Source organism: Pelodiscus sinensis, unplaced genomic scaffold (genome assembly GCF_049634645.1).
Source record: "Pelodiscus sinensis isolate JC-2024 unplaced genomic scaffold, ASM4963464v1 ctg35, whole genome shotgun sequence".
Classification (NCBI taxonomy): Eukaryota; Metazoa; Chordata; order Testudines; family Trionychidae; genus Pelodiscus; species Pelodiscus sinensis.
The window spans coordinates 7,744,251-7,763,186 of NW_027465908.1; the positions used below are offsets into that span (position 1 = coordinate 7,744,251).

At 53.8% G+C, this 18,936-nt stretch overlaps 1 protein-coding gene and 1 non-coding gene across 4 annotated transcripts; both read left to right on the forward strand.

Annotated features, from left to right (window-relative positions):
- The first annotated feature begins 336 nt into the window (after positions 1-336).
- LOC142824466 (zinc finger protein RFP-like) lies at positions 337-9,989 on the forward strand. 3 transcript variants are annotated; one of them, XR_012899336.1, is made up of 8 exons: positions 337-805; positions 2,791-2,886; positions 3,465-3,695; positions 4,005-4,027; positions 4,726-4,841; positions 5,474-5,533; positions 6,545-6,636; positions 7,358-7,486. XR_012899336.1 is itself a non-coding variant. In XM_075916465.1 (7 exons), the coding sequence occupies exons 1-7, from the start codon at positions 434-436 to the stop codon at positions 8,446-8,448; spliced, it is 1,989 nt and encodes a 662-aa protein (XP_075772580.1). In that variant the 5' UTR covers positions 337-433; the 3' UTR covers positions 8,449-9,989. The 3 variants fall into 3 exon arrangements, 2 of the variants coding, with proteins under 2 accessions (XP_075772580.1, XP_075772581.1); XM_075916465.1 differs by lacking the exon at positions 6,545-6,636 and having other exon boundaries at positions 7,358-9,989; XM_075916466.1 differs by lacking the exon at positions 6,545-6,636 and having other exon boundaries at positions 7,296-7,448.
- Positions 9,990-12,096: 2,107 nt separating this feature from the next.
- On the forward strand, positions 12,097-12,170 carry TRNAI-AAU (transfer RNA isoleucine (anticodon AAU)). Its single transcript has one exon. It is a non-coding gene; the product is annotated as a tRNA-Ile (tRNA).
- The last annotated feature ends 6,766 nt before the right edge of the window (positions 12,171-18,936 follow it).

Genomic DNA, 18,936 nt, shown 5'->3' on the forward strand with positions numbered 1-18,936 from the left:
GGGCCGCCCCCCCGCTGCTGCGGTCGCCCCTGATGCTCGCGCTGGCCTGGCGGGGGCGGGGCAGAGCGGGGCTGTGAGGGGGCTGCAGAGTGGGGGGCAGGAACCAGAGCTGTGGGGAGGGGCCCTGGCCTGAGGGGCGCAGCGATGGGGGGCGGTTCTGGCCGGGGCGGTTAGCGGGGGAGGCCCAATGGACCCTGCAGGGGGAGCGAAGCTTTTGGGGCTTTTTCGGTTTTTAATTTTGATGGTTTTTTTGTCCTCAGTGCTGGTGCCTCAACCCCGCCCCCCCCCCCCGGACCTGCCCCCCCCCCCCCGGACCTGCCCCCCCCCCGACCTGCCCCTCCCCCCCCCCGGACCTGCCCCCCCCCCGGACCTGCCCCCCCACTGCTGAGCTCAGGACAGTGACCCGGCCCCGGTCCCCAGCCCAGCGGCAGCCATGGCTGCAGAGAGCCCCGTGGAAAGTGTCCGGGAGGAAGCGCCGCGTCCCGTCTGCCTGGAGGATTTCACAGCCCCTGTCGCTCTGCAGTGTGGGCACAATTCCTGCCAGGCCCCCCTCAGCCCTCAGGGCAGAGACACTGAGCAGCAGGGACCCCTCCGGCCCAACCGGCAGCTGGCAAATGTGATGGAACTAGCCAAGCCGCTGAGTTTCCAGGCAGCAAAGAGAGCAAGATGGGACGGGGTGTGTGGGGAGCACCAGGAGGCTCTGACGCTGTTCTGTGAAGAGGATCAAACTCCCATCTGTGTGGTGTGTGACAGATCCCAGGCTCACATGGTGGTGCCCTTACAGGAAGCTGCCCAGGAGTACAAGGTACAGAGTGGCTGTCCAGTGTGATGGGAAATAACATTGGGTTTTAATTACAGGCTAATTTCACTGACTGTTACCAGCCACAGATGTGAACCAACCAGTGTAAAGCAGTGGTCTCCAGCCTTTGAAAGTATCACTTTTTGAATTTAAGTGCAACCCAGGATCTACCTCAAACCCAAATACCCTTGCCCCACCTCCTTTGTGACCCTTTTCCGAGGCCCCGCCTCTGCTCACTGCATCCCTTCTCCCTCCCCGATCCTTTGTCCCTTTCATCAGGCAGGGGCAGAGGGTTGGGGTGCAGGAGGGGGTTCACGCTCTGTAAGGGAGTTTGAGTTCAGGGGGCTCAGGGTTAGAGAAGAGGCTTGGGGTGCAGGAGAGGTACATGACTAGAACAGGGATTCAGGATACAGGCTCCAGCTGAACACTGCTCACCACAGGTGGCTCCTCTGTGGTGGTGCAGTGGGGCTGAGGAAGGCTCACACCTGCTCCACTCTCAAAAGCAGCCTACAGACTCGCTCTGTTTGTGGAGATAGAATGCAGGGTGGGAGAAGGAAACAGCTCCAGGGCAAAGGGCAGGAGATGTGCAGCAGCAGGGAGAGGGGCAACTGAAGTGCTGCACTTGATAGCCTCTTAGCCAAACCAGTCAAGATCACCTGTCAGAGGCTCCAAGATCTACCTATAGATCCCGATCTACTGGTTGGTGACCACTTCTGTAAAGCCTTCATGATTGAAGAGATGCTGTAAAAAGTAAATGTTCTGGCTTCGTGGCAACTTATGTCAAGTCTTTACAGATACTTGATGTGGGAAATGTTTCTCTGAGGCTCTAAATCCTGAAACGCAGCCCTCACTGGTGGCAGGAGGGGTGTTTGCACAATGGAAGGTGTGAATAATCAGAGAGGTTTAGATTACAGGAGCTACAGGCCACTCTGTCAGTGAGCTGCCTTGGGACTAGAGAAGAGGAGGTTACAAGCTGTTACTGATAGAATGAACAGGAATAATAAGCTGTCATTTGCCTTATGTGCACAGTGACCCTGCACAATACCCAGCACGGGAAAGTCCCTGCTCTGAGCAGGTCACAGTCCAGTTAGACAAACTGTGGAAAGGGAAGGTGGGGCAGCAAGTTGCTCATAGTCGCCAAACACATCAGGGATAGAGTTCGGTCCTGAACCCTGGTCCAGTTGTTAGACTACACTGCTCCCTGTCCCTCAGCATCACTGAACAGTGCTGAAGTGTGGCTGTTAGGAGAGAAAGATGCCTTGTAAAGTCCTGGGCTCAGCAGGGAGAAGAGGTTTCCCACTGGGATGCTGAAGTTCTGGGCTGCTCCGTGAGCGGTTAAACTCTGATGCAGCAGCTGGCACTAGATGAGGTTGCTGGGCTGGATGCTGTATGGGGCCCCAATCACCTTCACTCCACCCATAGCAGGGTTTCAGGAAGCACAGGTCTATGCCAGGAAGAACTGGGATTCAACTAGATTGTAGCAAGAGTTCAAACTGGTTAACTGATGAGCTAACGTTTATTGGTGCCAATTACCACTTAAACTCCCCACTGCCCCTGACGTGCCCACTTGCCTCTGGCAGCTAACGTCAGTCTGCAGCTGCTGGGCGTTCCCATTGGCCAGCAGTTCTTGTGGCCACCCTGGCAGACCTCTCAAGAGCTCCCTAGCTCCAAGAGAGCCCATTTCCGCTACCAACCCTGCCTGTCAGCAGGTTAAAAAATACTGTCACTGATAAAATTGTAATTGGTTACGTGATTAGTATTATTAACCACCTGCATCATTCTTTATGAAGGTGCCACCACCGATCTGTCCCTAGGCTCGTAGGTGTCCTGCTGCATTCCTGTGTATTTTGCTATGGACAAAGCCATGTCCAGGGCTGAGTCCCTGCTGGAGAAGGGCAGAGTTCCTCAAAACTGGGATACTCTTAAAGGCAGATAAATGGGCTCCCAACATCTAATGTGATTTGCCCTCGTGCTTATATCTGTTTCTTCAGGAAAAATTGGAGACTCATTTGAAGACTCTGAGGGAGGAAAGAGAAAAGCTGCTGAGAAGGAAAACAACAGCAGAAGGGAAAAGCCAGGAGTATCTGGTAAGTGCTTGTGGCTATGGACCAGCAGGGACTGGCAGTGGGAGGGCTGTGTTAGGAGGCAGACTCCTGTGTGGCCTTGGTGAGGTTGGGCTTGTTTGTGTTTCTCCTGGATCATGAATTGCTGGCTGAGATCCATGTGTAGAAAGGCCTTGAGCATCCGTTTCTGTGCATGAGTTAATGTCCATCCTTTGTGGCTTTCCCAGACATCCTCCCCAGGTGAGCTGAATGTGCCCCTGTAGGACTGTCTGCTCACTTGGTGCATTTATATGTTTGCTTCTTTTCCCTCCCTGGGTATCTCTGTCAGGCTGGTGCTGAGTCCTGCCTCCTGGTGCTCTGGATATGAATTCCCAGTGCCCATGAATAACAAAAGATGCTGCCCATGACAGACATGGGAACATCCCTTTCAGAGGGACATGGGGCAAAGGAGATGCTGGGAGAGACACATCTGCCTAGTAATCACAAAGAGGCAAACTTTAGAGTTTTCCAAGAAATTCGCCCTACTGCGCACTCAGCTCCCTGTGAAAGGGCCGTGGGCGCCATCCATGCCCCTGACCAGCCCTTTCCCTGTTTTCACACAGAAATGGACCCAAGCCAAGAGGCAGATGATTGTGGCTGAGTTTCAGCAGCTGCAGCAGTTTCTGGAGGAACAAACGCAGCAACTCCTAGCCCAGCTGGAGAAATTAGATGAGGAAATTGGGAGGTTCCAGATTGACACTGTCAGGAACCTCTCTGTGCAGATTTCCCATATCAGCGAGAGGATTGGGGAACTGGAGGGGACATGTCAGAAGCCAGGAAGTGAATTCCTGCAGGTGAGACTGAGGGACAAACATGCCAGCTCCTCACACAGCGAAGAGAGGCTCCTGAATCAGAAGTGCTCGGTCCCAGTTGTCAGATCTCAGTGTAACACTTTGTGCATTGCTGCCATGTGAATGACTCTTGTGCTTTGTAGCGTTACAGGCACAGATCTATTAGAGATGGCAAAGCCCCATTCACTCAGGGGATCCATGTTCCTGGGGCCAAAGCAGGGCCTCTCTTCCCAGGTTTGCAAAATCCCTTCTCAGAGGTCCCCTGTGTGTGTCCAGTGGGGCTGAGATTCTTTTTTGTGTCTTTTTTTCTAGGACGTCAGAAGCACCCTGAGTAGGTACGTGGCTCTCACTCCCCTCACAGTGCACAGACCAGGGAAAAGGCTTGGAGCAGAAGTTAGCACCACATCTCCCTAGAGCTCTACAGCCAGATGTTAGACATGAATATCTCTGATGCATTTAATTCTGAGGGTCTCATCCTCGCACTTGAGACTCTGGAATTCCCCATTCAGGGCACAATCTGACCAAGTGTTGCTTAGAGCTGTCTCCTCCTTGGGGATTGGTTGCCGCAGGACTGTGGGGTGGAACATGGGCCTGTCACTGCTGGGCACTGAGCACATTCAGCCCAGGACAGCAGGGATCAAGAGTCTGTCCCACTGGAGGGCTGTTTGGAGACCTGTGTGGAAGGAGCTGGGTTGAGAGGAGCTGGTATCACAGTCTAATCCCTAGTGGACAGATTCCTTCAGCCCTTCACATGGGAACCTCCTGTCCCTCAGCATCTGGAGGCCAAGGAGTGAGTTGGCCATGGAGACTCTATTCCCATTTACTCCCCCAGCCAGTATCCCCAGGCCAGAAGTGAAGAACTGAAATGGGATCTTTGAGGGGAAGGTTGCATGGCCATGGGATGTGTTGCCCCTGCTCTCAGGCTGGGAAAATTGGAGGAATTCTAACTCCAGGCCTGTTAGAGCTGAGACTTACTAGCCAGAACATATCAGCAGTAAACGACATACAATCACATGGAATTGTGTCTGTCCAGGTGTGAGACGGGGCAATTCCAGCTGCCGGAAGAGATTTCCCCTGAACTAGAAGAACAAGTCAGAGGTTTCTCCCAGAAAACGATTGCTCTGTCGGAGACTCTGATGGAGTTCAAAGGTACCTGGAAGGGATGGATGAGGGGAAAGCAGTTCAAGTATCTGAGACTATTGAATCTGGCCTCTGAAGCCAACCTTCCCCTGCCTCAGTTCCCAACATTATACAATCACATGAAGAGCATATATGAAATCAGAAGAAAGTAGGCTTCTATTTGACACCTCACATGCCCCCCTCCCCCCCTTTGTGCCACCTCTGGGGCCAACATCCTCCCATGGGTGCAGCAGTGATCTCGCTGCTCCCCTCAAAATCCAGTAGCGTGACACCTCCCATTCAGAGATCAAAATGGCTAAAGTTATTGTCATGGCAATGTGTCCCACCACCACAGCTCCAGGTTATGATAAGAGGCAGTAAGTGAATGAGAAAACAAGTGGGAGGAGGTGAGGAGGGAAGAGTAAATCTTATTTACAGCTTGTCTCTCTTGGGACAGGTGTGAGGCTGCAGGGATATTGGCTGCATTGCTGGGAGGTGCCCGAGTGAGAGAGGAAATGAAAGTTTCAGACTCTTTCATACTAAATACCTGAGTGTGAGTCTGTCTGGTCTCTAATAGAATTGAAACGCAGAGTTCATCATGAGGACATTATTATAAATAGGAGAGCCTGGAATCTCACCTCTCTTATCCCTTCCCCCACTAGACACTCTGCCCTCTGCACTGGAGAGAGCAAGAGGAAAGTCCCTTGGAGCTTTCAGACAAGGTGAGTTTGCTGGTGGAAATTCTTTAAATGATGTGAGAATTCCTGTGAAAACATCTTCATGGGATTGTCATTGAAGTTACTAACCAAACCCAGCGACCACGGTGCACACAGCCCTAAATCTCCCAGTGATCAGTGAGGAGCCCCAGGGATGCTGCATGGGGACCTGTGGACATTTGGAGAAACACTGTTCGATAGGTTTGTGATGCTAAAGGGGTGAAGTTGAAGCACAAAATGGACAGCACCTTCAGGCTCAGATTTCACTGCTCAGTCAGTTTCAATATGGGGTTGGTTTCAAACAATAAATAGGCTGAAAGGCTCCTTTACCCAAACTCCCTCCTAGACCCCTCTATCTGTCCTGTATCCCAAACCGTTACCTCAAGCATCCTCCTTCTCCCAGTGCCCATCCCGGTTCCTCCATTTCCTGCATTTATGTCATGGAGAAGTGCAGCTCTCAGCCACTTTCTATTTGGCCCCCCCATGAAAATTTGGCCCTCCTCTTCGAATGGATACGGCTCAGTGAGAGCCAATAATTGAAAGCTGATGCCAGACTATTTCAGGCTAGAGAAGAGGCACAAATGTTTGATAGGGAAGCGGATTAGCTGCTGAAACAAATGAACAAAGAACTGGTGGATTCTCCCATCTCTTGATGTCTTCAAATCACTGGGGGACTTTGTAGAAAATATACTGTGGGGGAAACAGCTTTGTGCCTGGGTAACCGGACTAAATGTAATGGCTTGTGCCACTGAGGGGGTCAGACTGCATGACTGAGGATATATTCTGATCCCATGAATCTTAAGATGTCATCCTGCAAACACTCAGCACAAGTGTTTAATAATAAGCACACGTATTTAATAATAACACCACCATTCAGATGCTTAAAGTCACTGACTCTCAGTTGTGGAATGGGTTTATAACATCTGTGAGATGAGAACAGTTTGTGCTGCAAATCTGTGAATGAAGACTAAGGATTTTAAATACAGCAGCCTGCATTTAACCTATGTCCATGTTCAGGCAGGTGAATATGTGGCTTGTTATCAGAAACACTGGGTGCAGAGAACTGGATCCCATTGTTGCAGACACAGTAATCTTGTAACTCAAGCCAGGTACGGAGAGAAATGAATATGGATTTGGGATCTAACTCCCGTACGCTGTTAATGGAATATCTAGAGTGCAACAGAGCGCTTAGCTGCCCTGGGGAATGAGCTGGGCCATTCCCAAGGTGGGGGAGTGATGCATCTTTACTGCAGGTGAGTGTGTCCTGGAGTCTTGTACCAGCCAGAGCCCAGTCTCTGCTAGGTGGGGAAAGGAGCCTCTCTGGGTGGGTGATTCAGATCCCAGCTCTGGAAGCAGTAATGGGAAAGACCTTAATGAACAAGATCAGCACTTTGTTTTTTGCTCTCCAAACACAATTTCCAGTCTTCGAAACTCATGTGATCTCCTGGGTGGAGAGAGAGGAGGAGTTGTGGGTCCCAGATCCTCTGAGCTGTGAGGAAGAGGAGGTCAGCAACACCCAGACAGATGGGCAATCAGTTAAACTGACTCAGAAACCAATTTCTGTCTCCTTATAGCAGATGTAACTTGTGTGTTTTCATGAAGTCTGACTGACTGTTCAGCTTGTCTTCAACTCCAGTCAGAGTGTGGTGGGCGAGGAAAGGCTGAGTTCTCTTCTCTGTGGAAGGGTTGTGAAGGAGGACAACGAACTCAGCTAATGATAATTTGACCATTATTTGAGCGTGTATCCCCTTTTCTATTCCTTTTTTAGAGTTTCCTTGCAGTTAATCGTGGAGAATAACTCCTGTCTGGATCATTCCTCTGTTCCAACAGGTGACGGGACACTGACTGAGAACCATGAAAAGAGTCTTCAGCAGGAAGGACTGGAGCAAGTGTCTCCATGTGGACTATTATTGAGACTATCTGAAGGACATGTTTTCCAGATACGTGAGCAAGGAGCGAGCTGTGAGAGTCAGCATAGCCCAAAAAAGCAGCAGGGAAATCATCTAGGAGAGGGACAGGGTAACTCCAGTAGCAGGAGCACAGGGGAGAAAAGAAACACAGAAACCGTTCAACAGGAAATCCCCCATCAACAGTCACCCTGCACGTGTAGTGACTGTGAAACTCTTACTGAACATCAAAGGGTCCATATGGGAGAGAAGCCCTTCAAGTGCTCTGACTCTGGGAAAAGCTTCAGTGAGCACTCACACTTTACAAACCATCCGAAAATACATACAAGAGACACACCCCATAACTGCTCTGACTGTGGGAAAAATTTCATTAAAAACTCACAATTTGTTATCCATAGGATGGCTCACACAGGGGAGAAGCCTTTTAATTGCTCTGCGTGTGGGAAAAGCTTCAGTCAGAAGTCAAACCTTGTTATCCATAGGAGGACCCACACAGGAGAGAAACCCTTCAATTGCTCTGACTGCGGGAAAAACTTCAGTAGTAGCTCATACCTTGTTACCCATAGGAGGAGCCACACAGGGGAGAAACCTTTCAATTGCTCTGACTGCGAGAAAAGCTTCACTCAGATTTCACACCTTGTTAGACATAGGATGACCCACACAGGAGAGAAACCCTTCTATTGCTCTGACTGTGGGAAAAGCTTCACTAGAGGCTCACACCTTGTTACCCATAGGAGGATCCACACAGGAGAGAAACCCTTCTATTGCTCTGACTGTGGGAAAAGCTTCACTAGGGGCTCATACCTTCTTACCCATAGGAGGATCCACACAGGAGAGAAACCTTTCAATTGCTCTGACTGTAGGAAAAGCTTCAGTCACCGCACAAGCCTTTTAAACCATAAGAGGACCCACACAGGAAAGAAACTTTTCAGTTGTTCTGACTGTGGGAAAAGCTTCAGTCAGTGCTCCTGCATTACTAGTCATCAGAATACATACAAGAGTGTTGCCTTATAGAAGCTCTGATTGCAGAAAAGGCTTCAAACGTAGGTCAGACTTTGTTAAGAGGGGAGAAAGTCATTGAGTTATTTTTACTGTGGGGAAAGCTTCAGTCAGAGCTCAAATCATCTTAGCCTTTGTAGGACCCACAGAGGGGAAAAAGTATAACCTGAGTTCCCTTTAAGCTGCCCGGCCAGGTGGCTGTGGTCCCAGAAGACCCCTTGGGGAGGGCCTCCTGGGGTACTGATCTGTCCACTGCCACTCACCTTTCTGCTCTCTGGGGCTTCTCACCACCCGGTCCTGCTGGGGCAGCTCCTCAGTCTCCCCTGGCCAAGGCCCCGAGCTGAGATTTCCGCCCCCACCCCTGCCTCTGAGCACTGGTACAGACGCTGAACCTCTTCAGGTCTGAGGAGAGAGCAGTTTAGGGCCCAGCTTCCTGGGATAGCACTCCCCAAATGGGATCAAACCCCAAAGAATGGGGTAAGCCCCATTTAGCAGTGAAAGGGGAATGTGCACACCGATTGCTCCCATAGGTAGTAATTGTTTACACTGGGCTTGATAGTAAGTAAAAGTGGTTTTATTAAGTACAAGCTGTAGGATGTAAGTGGTGATAAGTGAGAACAGGCAGAGCAAAGCAGATTACAAACTCAAAGGTAACAAATGCATCTGAGGAAGTGGGTCTTTGCCCACGAAAGCTTATGCTCCAACACTTCAGTTAGTCTATAAGGTGCCACAGGACTCCTCGCCGCTTTTGCAGATTCAGACTAACACGGCTACCCCTCTGATAACTTACCAGAATGTTCATTGTATTTTAACCATATGCTAGCCTTTGCCACAAGCTCTGTGTGCAGTTTAAGCAATGACAGTGGTCAGTATCTCTCAGCAGTGGGGCTGGAGCAAAGGAAGATTGGGGGGGGGGGGGCATGACAGCTGCCCTGACACTGTGACATCCACCCCCCTACCCCCCAGAGATGCCCCTGTCTTCAGGTTTCTAAACTCCCAACAAAAACCCTCCAGGCCAGGTACAGCTGAGCTGGGCCAGCTACAGCCTGGCCACTGGGCTGCTATCTCAGTGCAGACCTACCCAGAGCGATTCCTTTTGAGTTGGTGTCTCAGGGAGTCTCTCCACTTTCCAGCTCCCCATGTGTGAGTGCTGCTCTCTGGGGGTGCCTGGGAGAGTTGGGCTGGGGGCAGGGCCAACCTGAGTCATTCTTGCACCCTGAGCAGCGGGCACGTGTTGCATGCACGCCTCTGCCCCAGGGTGGCAACCTATGGGGGGCACCTGATGCCGCGTCCCTTACCCCTTCAATCAGGTGCCTCCATAGGTTGGTGCCCATGCATTAATCTGGCCCTGGCTGGAGGTGCAAGTGCCAGGCTAAGTGGGGTGGGGATGGGGACAAAAGTTTGTATTTGTTTCTCCTTTGCAAATAAAGCAGATGGTTAGTTTCTCCCACTCCTGAGCTATGTCTACACTTGAGGCTTCTTGCGCAAGAACATCTTGCGCAAGGGTTCTTGTGCAAAAAGTCTTGCGCAAGAAAACGTCCACACTGCCATGTGCATGCTGTGCTTTTGTGCAAGAGCGCCCATGGCAGTGTAGGCACTCTCGTCTGCAAGAAAGCTCTGCTCTATTGGGAAATTGCTGAAGTAGCTCATTTGGGAGAGCATTAGACTGAAGATCTAAAGGTCCCTGGTTTGGTCCCTGGCTTTGGCAAAAGCCTTTGTCAATATGGCTTAGTCTGTTTTGGCATCTCTCCATCTCTGGTAAGCAAATGTCAGCAGTCAGAGTTCAAAAGCTGAACCAAGAGGCCTGGAATTACATCATAAAGATGATGATATTTCAGGGTTAGAAACAGGAGAGGGGATTTCATGCCACCTCAGAGGTTGTTGACACAGGAGAACAGAGCTCTTGGCTTCAGCTGCTCCCAGCCTTGCATCTCTATTTTTAATTCCATGCCCCCAGGAAGGAACATTAACAGAGCCTGCCTCGGATTAATTCTGAGGCTTCCCTATACTGAGGACACAATTTCTATTTTCTTAGACTGTAAGTTATTAAGTTGATTGAAGCAATTTCAAAATAGTTTCCAAGTATAGACATGCCCTTATAGTCCTGGTCTTCACAACATCCTCTGGCAAGGAGTTCCACAGGTTGACTGTGCGTTGTGTGAAGAAATACTTCCTTTTGTTTGTTTTCAACCTGCTAATATCATGGAGCACCCTTAGTTCTTCTCCAACCCTCTTCCAGCCAGCCCTGCTCCCCTCCTGACCGGTCCCCCCTCCTCCTGTTCTGAGATCATGTGTGTCCGTTTTTGTTTTGAAACCCATCTGTTAACCCTAGAGGCGTGGTGATGAATATTCCCATGCCTTATTTGCATACGTTCTTGTGCAAGAAAGCACAATGTAGCTGTAGCCAGAAGGTTCTGGAGGCTGGATACTAGCTTGGACTTGTGGGACTGGCTGGTCATGGAGTGGTGGGATGACCAGTAGTGGCTGCAGAACATTTGAATGTGCAAGATCACCTTCATAGAGTTCTGTGCCTGTCTCGCACCGACCCTCCAGAGACACAACACCCACCAGGGGTCCACCATCCCCCTGCAGAAGTGGATTACAATCACCCTCTGGAAGCTGGCCACCCCAGACAGCTACTGCTCAGTGACCAACCAATTTGGGGTGGGAAGTCCACTGTTGGTGCCCTGCTCATGCAGGTAAGGAGCTCATGGGTTGCTGTTCCTGCCCAGATGGGGGGGGGAGGGAGGGAAAAAGGTTGGATAAGGGGGACACTCAGGAGAGCGGGTTGCGGAATGTGTGGGATAGAGTGGGGGTGCAGGTGCAAATATGCAAATAAAATGTTACTGATCTGCCAAAAGTTTGTGAATGGGTTTGCTGGTCCACGGTGTTCAAAAGGCTGGGGAACACTGGCCTAATCCAGCTGGATCTGGCTAAATATAAGCCAGGGGAAACACTAGGTTAAGGGGGGGATTCCCCCCCACACACACACACTTAGAGCTTTGTCCCTTGCAATCTCTGGGAACGTTGGGTTTTTCTTTTCTGATTTTCCTTTCCCCTGTTTCCCTCCTCACTTGTGGGGAGGGGGCGGCTTTCTTACCCTCGTGGTGGGAAGCCCTGTTACAGAGGTGGGATGGTCAGATGCCCTGAGAGCAAGTCCCTGGGACAACTGGGGCGAGACCTTTCATGCTTCTGCCCTTTTGCTGCTGGCTAAAGTGTTGGGCTTAAGTTTGTCTGTTTGGGTTCAAACCCTGCCCCTGGTTCCTGCTGTCATGGAGAGACATGATTTAGATCAGGGCTACTCAACATGTGGGCTGCATGCAGTTTGGGTTTCCACAGGACTCAACAGGCAGCCCATGGGTGGGATCCTTTGAACGTGGCCTCCACTGGAGACATGCTTCACAACGGCGAGGAGACTCCAAGGTGGGGTTAGCACTGAAAGACACAAGCAGATTGGCTCTAAGATCAAGTGCCTCTTTGCCCTGGGTCTGCCGGCCGCCAGCCACCTTGACCAACCCTCAAACCAGCTGGACTAGCCAGCCCACGTCACAGTGAGTCACTAGTGGCCCTGTCAGAGAAGAGCCCTTGGCAGCTTCAGAGATGTTGCTGCAGCTGCCTGAGGCGCCTCTCTTGAAAGGGCCACTGGTGAGCTGTACTTCTGTAGGCCGGCTAGCTCAGTTGGTTAGAGCATGGTGCTAATAACACTAAGGTCATGGGTTCAAACCCCATGCTGGCCATAGGGCTGTTTGGTTTGGTGACTTCCCTTTCTTTAGTTGCCTGCTATGGACAGGGAAGCAGAAACAAGCAAAAGGCTGAGAGCTTTGCAGGAAGCAGGGCAGAGATCTGGTAGGGGGAGGCTCCAGTCTGCACAGCCCCAGTGGCTGAAAGGGCCTGAGCCTGGCTTCCTGTCCCCAAAAGCAGGGGAACTGATGCCCAAATTCCTGCTGCTGCAGTGGCGGCATCAAGGCACCAGCTGGGGGCAGGCTCTGGAGCCCAAGCCACACAGGGAGACTCAATATGACCGGGAGGCCTGGAGCGTGTGAGCCGTGCACAGAGGCTGCTGCTGGGGGCCTGCTTCAGTGGCCCAGCAGCTCAAGTTCCCCTGAACCAGCTTCTCCCCATGGAACCACCCCAGCAGGGCCAGACGGAGGCATTGGCGAGCCAGGCAGCTGCCCAGGGCGCCAACCAATGGGAGGCACCTGATGGCAGCTGTAAGTGCCGTTACCCCCATGGCTGTGGGGCCCTGCATGGCCCAGCATGCGGGCCATCAGTGCTGGCCAGGCCGGGCTGCACAGCGTATGCACTGTGTGCCCCGGGGGCGGGCCCCAGGCTGCACGCCAGCGGCCACGGCTGGCCCACACGTGCTGTGCACCCTGGGGGTGAGCCCATGCTCCCTGAGGGGGCAGGCCCGCTCATGTGCCACGTGCCCGGGCCCAGGGTGCCAAAAGGGCTGGCCCTGCACTCCAGAGTGGCTGAGGCCCCCTAACATGAGACAGTGGGACCACCAGAGGAAGGTGCCAGCCTGAGGCCTTCCTCCCAGCCTCCTCCCCCTCCCAGGTCCTTTCCCCAGGCCCTCCCCAGTTCTACATTCCCCAACCAGAGAGTTTGTTCTTTCAACAGGGAAAAGTCCTGTTTGTGTTACCAGCAGGGGAAGGGGGAGAGGAAAGTGGGAAGGGGGGGTGTTGGTATGTGTTGGGGGGATTCGTGTGTGTTGGGGGGGTGAAGGCACAGAGGAAACAAAATGAGGAGCAATGTTAGTTAGAGCCAGGGCCGGCTTCAGGTATTCTGTTGCCCTGGGCACGGGTACGTGGCGCTGCTCCCGGGCACATGGCGCATGCATGGGCCCACCCATGGGGAGAGGGCCTGCATCCCTACGGTGCACAGGCCTGCCCCCAGGGTGCACAGCTCATGCGCAGCCCGGTTACAGCTGCTGGCGTGTAGCCTGAGACCCGTCCCTGGGGTGCACGGTGCATGCATGGCCCAGCCACGGCTGCTGGAGTGCAACCGAGGGCCTGCCCCTAGGGTGCACAGCTCAAGCTCGGCCCAGTACGGCCCAGCCGTCGCAACTGGTGTGCACGCAGGGCCGTGTAGGGCCCCGGGTTAGAACCAAGGGGCTTGGTTTGAACTAATGCAGCAGCCCCAGAGTGCACTTTCACTTTCAAAACAGCACATGGGTGAGCGTATGCAAATGAAGCACTTGCTATTTAAATCCCTGCTTCATGTGCAACTCTGGAGTGTCTACTTTGCTAGAAATAAGACCCCAGTGTAGACGCACCCACACAAGGGCTCAGCCACAGGAGCTAAGATTTCCACCAAGGACTGGGATTGAACAAGGGGGCCCTTAACGCTTCACATTAATGCACCCCCCACTAAGCTACTTCAGGGGCTGCTCTCACATCCCCACTTCTCCCTCAGGGATGCTTTACTCCACAGCCGTGCACAACAGAGATGCTGTTGCTGGTGGCCCTGCAAGGCAAGATGAGCTTTGCCTGCCCCTCACACCCTAACTCGCTACTTGGCCATTTCTTGCCCCCCTTCCTGTGCTGACCCAGTGGCTGACAGGGACTGTGGCTGCTGATGGCAGGAAGAAGATGGGTGGTGAGACCCTGGTGTCAAGAGGGCCCACCCACCTCTTTCCTCCTTGGGCCTGGCTCTCAGCATGGGGCAGGCGGGGGCACCCTGAGAGGCCATGCTGGCCACAGGGGTGTCTGGTTTGGTGACTTGCCTTTGTGTAGCTGCCTGCTATGGACAGGGAAGGAGAAAGAAGCCCTGGGAGGTGAAGCAGCGGGAGGGAAGCGAGGAGCAGAGTGTCAGCTGCCAGCCGACAGTCACAGGTGCCCTCTGCCTCCTGGGACCGCCCCTCCCTGAGCCGCCAACCCCCTGTGTCTCACCGTGGGCCCCTTGGGGAGTCCACTCGCTCTGGGCTCCGGGGGCCTCCCGCTCCCACAGGGAATGCCACAGCCCTGTGCCCTCGCCCAGAGCCACTCCCAGCCCGTGTGAAACAGGAGGGTTCATTGAGCGTCTGACACAGCACAGGGACCCAGGCAGGCAGCAGGGGCTGCGGGTGGGGAGTGAGGGCACCAGAGGGGGCAGGGAAACAAGTAGCACCAAGACTCTTGCCACCAGGGTCTGGCCACCCGACTCCCTGCCCAGGCTGCTGGGCCCCCGACCACTTCATCTGCCAGGTCAGCCCGGGAGCTAAGGCAGGAATGGGGGGAAGGAGCCAGTCAAACTGCAGGTGGCAGGAAACACCAGTCGCGCCTTCCTGGGCCGGGCACGACGGCATCATGTTAGTGACACGGCTGCCAGACATCCCGGACAGTTAAAAATGAGCCAGATGGGTTTGTCAGTAGCTCAGTGTGGGGAGCCTAAGATGAAATATTTAAAGGTCCCTGGCTCAGGGGTTTCTCTCCCCAGCGCACTGCAGAGAAAGCCCTTGTGTGTTAAAGGGCCTCAGGGAGCCCAGAGCAGAGGGAGCTGGGATTCTAGTCTCATTGATCCCGTCAACACACACACACAGTCCCAGCCCCAACCCTCCCCCATCCCTAATCCTGTGCCCTGACTTCTCCACCCTTCCACGTCCTCACCCCTGCCCTGAGCCCCCCACCACTATTACACACTCCCCAAATCCCCACCTTGAGTTGCCCACATTTTAATTTCTTACAGGTACTGTCCTATCACAACCCCTCCCCCCAACTTCCTGCCTTGAACCTCCTCCCTGGCCCAAGGGGTGGTGCCCAATAGAACAGGCCCTGTAAGAAATGTGTCACTTTCACCCCTGGGAGCAGCTCAGCCATGCAAAGGGGTTGCCTGGGGCAGGACATTAGCCCTGGAGGGCAGGGGTGGGTGTGGCAGTGACATCACAAGGGCCTTTTGCAGCCCCTCAGCTTATTGGCTAATGGAGGTTGGGAGGTGATGACCTCACAGAGAGTCCATGACAATGGCCAGGTGGGACAGGCTGCAGGGCAGGGGCCATCTCAGAGACCCCCCATGGCTTTGCTGCAGGGAGTCTCCTTGAGAGTTGCCCTTGAGGCATTTTTGGAGCCTTCTCCTTTCCCATGACTAACTGACCTAGAAGACAGACGTCGCTGTGGAGAAGGGAAGAGTCTCCAAGAAGGCTTCACTTTATACAGCAGGGGAATTAGCTCAGTTGGTAGAGTGCTTGCTTTGCATGCGAGAGGTAGTGGGATTGATGCTCACATTTTCCAGTGGTGGGGACAGGCCACTCTTCACTGGCAGAGCCAGCCCCACTTCCTACTTACTCTCCCCAAAAGCCAGCCATGCTGGGGCAGAGAGCTACTGGAGACAGGCTGCAGGTGGGGCAGAATTAGCTCCACTGGAAAGGCGCTGCCCCTGTGCATAGAGGAAGCAGGATTTTCTCCCACCTGCTTGCTGGGCTGGCCCCTTTCCTGCTGCCCCAACTCGTATTCCCACCATGCACTTTGTGCAGGGGCCAGGGGCCAAGGCGCCTGGCTGGGAGCCAGGACTCAGAACCCTTTCCCAAAATATACGAATCCCCTCACCCCCAATCCTCTGTTCTGCTCTCACAGGAGGCACAGTGATGGGGTGGGTGAGATTCTGTGGCCTGCGCTGTGCAGGGGGTCAGACTAGATGATCATAATGGTCCCTTCTGACCTTAAAGTCTATGAGTATGAATGATTCCCACAGCACATGCCCACATGCCAAGGGCTGCAACTTAACTGTGGTTGTGTTATGCTTAAAAAAAGCTCTCGGGATCTTGATCTTTTTCAGAGGGATAAGGCAACACACCACATTTATTGAACATATTGAACATACATAGATTAATCAATGTTTATCATATGCATATGACACATCACATTCATGCACTCTCACACACACAAGCACACTCCATCTAGTTCTGTGGTCACCAACAGGTCGATCGCGATCTACTGGTCGCTCGCAAGGCCTCGACCAGTCGCTCGTGAGGCGTCCTGTCTGCCCCACCCCCATTTCCCTCCCACCCCCGAGAAGCTCCCCACTACTTACCTCAAGTGAAAATGGAGGTAGTGTGGGCTTCCTGGGGATGGACAGAAGTCCTGCAGCTTAGTGCCACTTCCGGTGATTCCAGAAGTAGCGCTAGCTGCTCTGCCGGGTTTACTGCGGGAGGGAGCATCGGCTCCCTGCACCGCACAGGAGGGGTGAGTCAGCCCCGCGGGAGGCACGCAGGGCGGTCCCAGAGTGCATAGGGTGGTTGGTCCCGGGGCAGGTGTGCACGCAGGGCTTCCCTGCATGGGGGGGGGGGGTTGGCCCTGGGGCAGGCATGTGCGCATGGGGTTTCCTTGCGCAGGGAGGGCGTCAGCCCCAGGGCAGGCACACACTGGTTTCCCTGGCGGGGGGGGGGGGAGAATCCTGGGAGGAGGGAGATGCAAGGGACTCTCTGCCTCCACTGGCATCCCACTCCCCAACCCCCACTCCCCAGCCACAGAACTCTGTCCCCACTCCCCTGGCTCTGCCAGCTCAGCTATTGAAGCTCCTCTCTCCCTGCTGCTTTGTCCATCCTGGCAGGAACAGAATCAGGGACTCACCCAATCAGGCCGGTGCCCAGTAACCCCAGACAGACGTGCACATCCGCACGCTGGCAGCAGCTGTTGTGGGACTCTGCAAATCCACCACTAGACCTGAGTCCCCACATGCCAGGCAGCCCAAGGGAGGGCTCTGGGGTCTCAAGCAAACAGAGTCTGAGGCGGGGGGGGGGGGGCTCTCAGAGCACAAGGGGAGTTGGGGGGCTAGTTGCTGGGCTGTGGGGTGAAGCATCAAACCAGCCCCCTGCTGTGGGGCCTGTGAGTGTTGCTGAATCTGGGCCCCTGCGCCTGGGCAATGGCAAACAAAAGGTCTGGGGGCCACACAGAGACCCCGCTGGGCTGAGCAGGAAGTGGCTGGGACTTTGCTTTGTCTTTGCCTGTGGGCTTGGCTGTCTGCAGCCTGGAAACCTCCTGGCTCCTCAGACCACTGGTCGGGATGGAGCGTTACAGACGTCGGAATAATGGAATTGCTGTGTAGACGCTCCCATTGTTATTTCAGAATAATGACGGTTATTGCCAAGGAACGCTGCTGTGTAGATGCAGCCTAAGAGAAATGCTGAGCAAGGGCTCCTACAATGGCAGGGGAGATGGGGAAATGAGGTCACCTCGCTAGATATAAAACAGATGATGTGTCAGGAGTGGGATTGGAACCCACAGCTCCATTTGGAGACCAGAACACCCAACTAAGGGAAAGATAGAACCTTGAGTTTGGCACTTTAGACCACTCGGCCATCCTGACACTCATGCAAACACCTCAAATGCAGTTTTCTTACATGTGTGAGTTGCTCGGGGAGGCCGAGGGAGCACCTCTCTTTCCCCACTAAACAGCCGCTGTACAGCACAGCTGGGTTTATCCACAGTCACCCTCACGAGGTGTTTTGCAGGGAGCTGACAAGAAGCGGAAGAGGGGAAACTGCCGGCTGGCAGAACTGAGGCTTGGGATTCTCCTGTGCCAGGGAGTCTGCGTCAGTGCCCTTAGGGATCCTGAGCTGGGCGGCTCCTGGGCTTGTTGGCTCCAGACCAGGGGTGTCTCTTCTGCAGGGTGAGGCTTGTTCCCGGGGCTAACGCTTATCCCTGGGACACACTTTGTGCAGGGACCATTGGTCTTTGTGCCACATTACGTGTCTGGGACGTGGGAGTGAGGAACCTGCCTCAAATAGACACGTATTCACCCCCCGCAGTGCTCTGCTTGAGGCTCCGGAGCCCTGGCTTTGACTGGTGCCTGGCACGTGTGGAATTAGATCTAGGGGGAGATTTCTAGAGTCCCACAACAGCTGCTGCTTACATGCAGATGTGCACATCTGTCTGGGGTTACTGGGCACCCAGCCTGCTTCCTGTCCCTGCCAACCTGGGCAAAGTGGCATCACTGGCTCAGGGGTTCCTCTCCTCAGTGCACTGCAGAGAAAGCCCTTGTGTGTTAAAGGGCCTCAGGGAGCCCAGAGCAGAGGGAGCTGGGAATCTAGTCCCATTGATCCCCTCAACACACACACACAGTCCCAGCCCCAAGCCTCCCCCACATCCCTCATTCTGTGCCCTGACTTCTCTACCCTTCCACATCCTCACCCCTGTCCTGAGCCCCATCCCCAACACACAATCCCCAAATTCCTGCCTTGAGCCTCCCACACTGTCATTTCTTACAGGTACTATAAGGTACTTTCTGTCCTATCACAACCACTCCCCCAACTTCCTGCCTTGAGCCTCCCCCAGTCCAACGGGTGGTGCCCAATAGAACAGTCCCTGTAAGAAATGAGTCACTTTCACCCCTGGGAGCAGCTCAGCCATGCAAAGGGGCTGCCTAGGGCAGGACATTAGCCCTGGAGGGCAGGGGTGGGTGTGGCAGTGACATCACAAGGGCCTTTTGCAGCCCCTCAGCTTATTGGCTAATGGAGGTTGGGAGGTGATGACCTCACAGAGAGTCCATGACAATGGCCAGGTGGGACAGGCTGCAGGGGAGACTTTG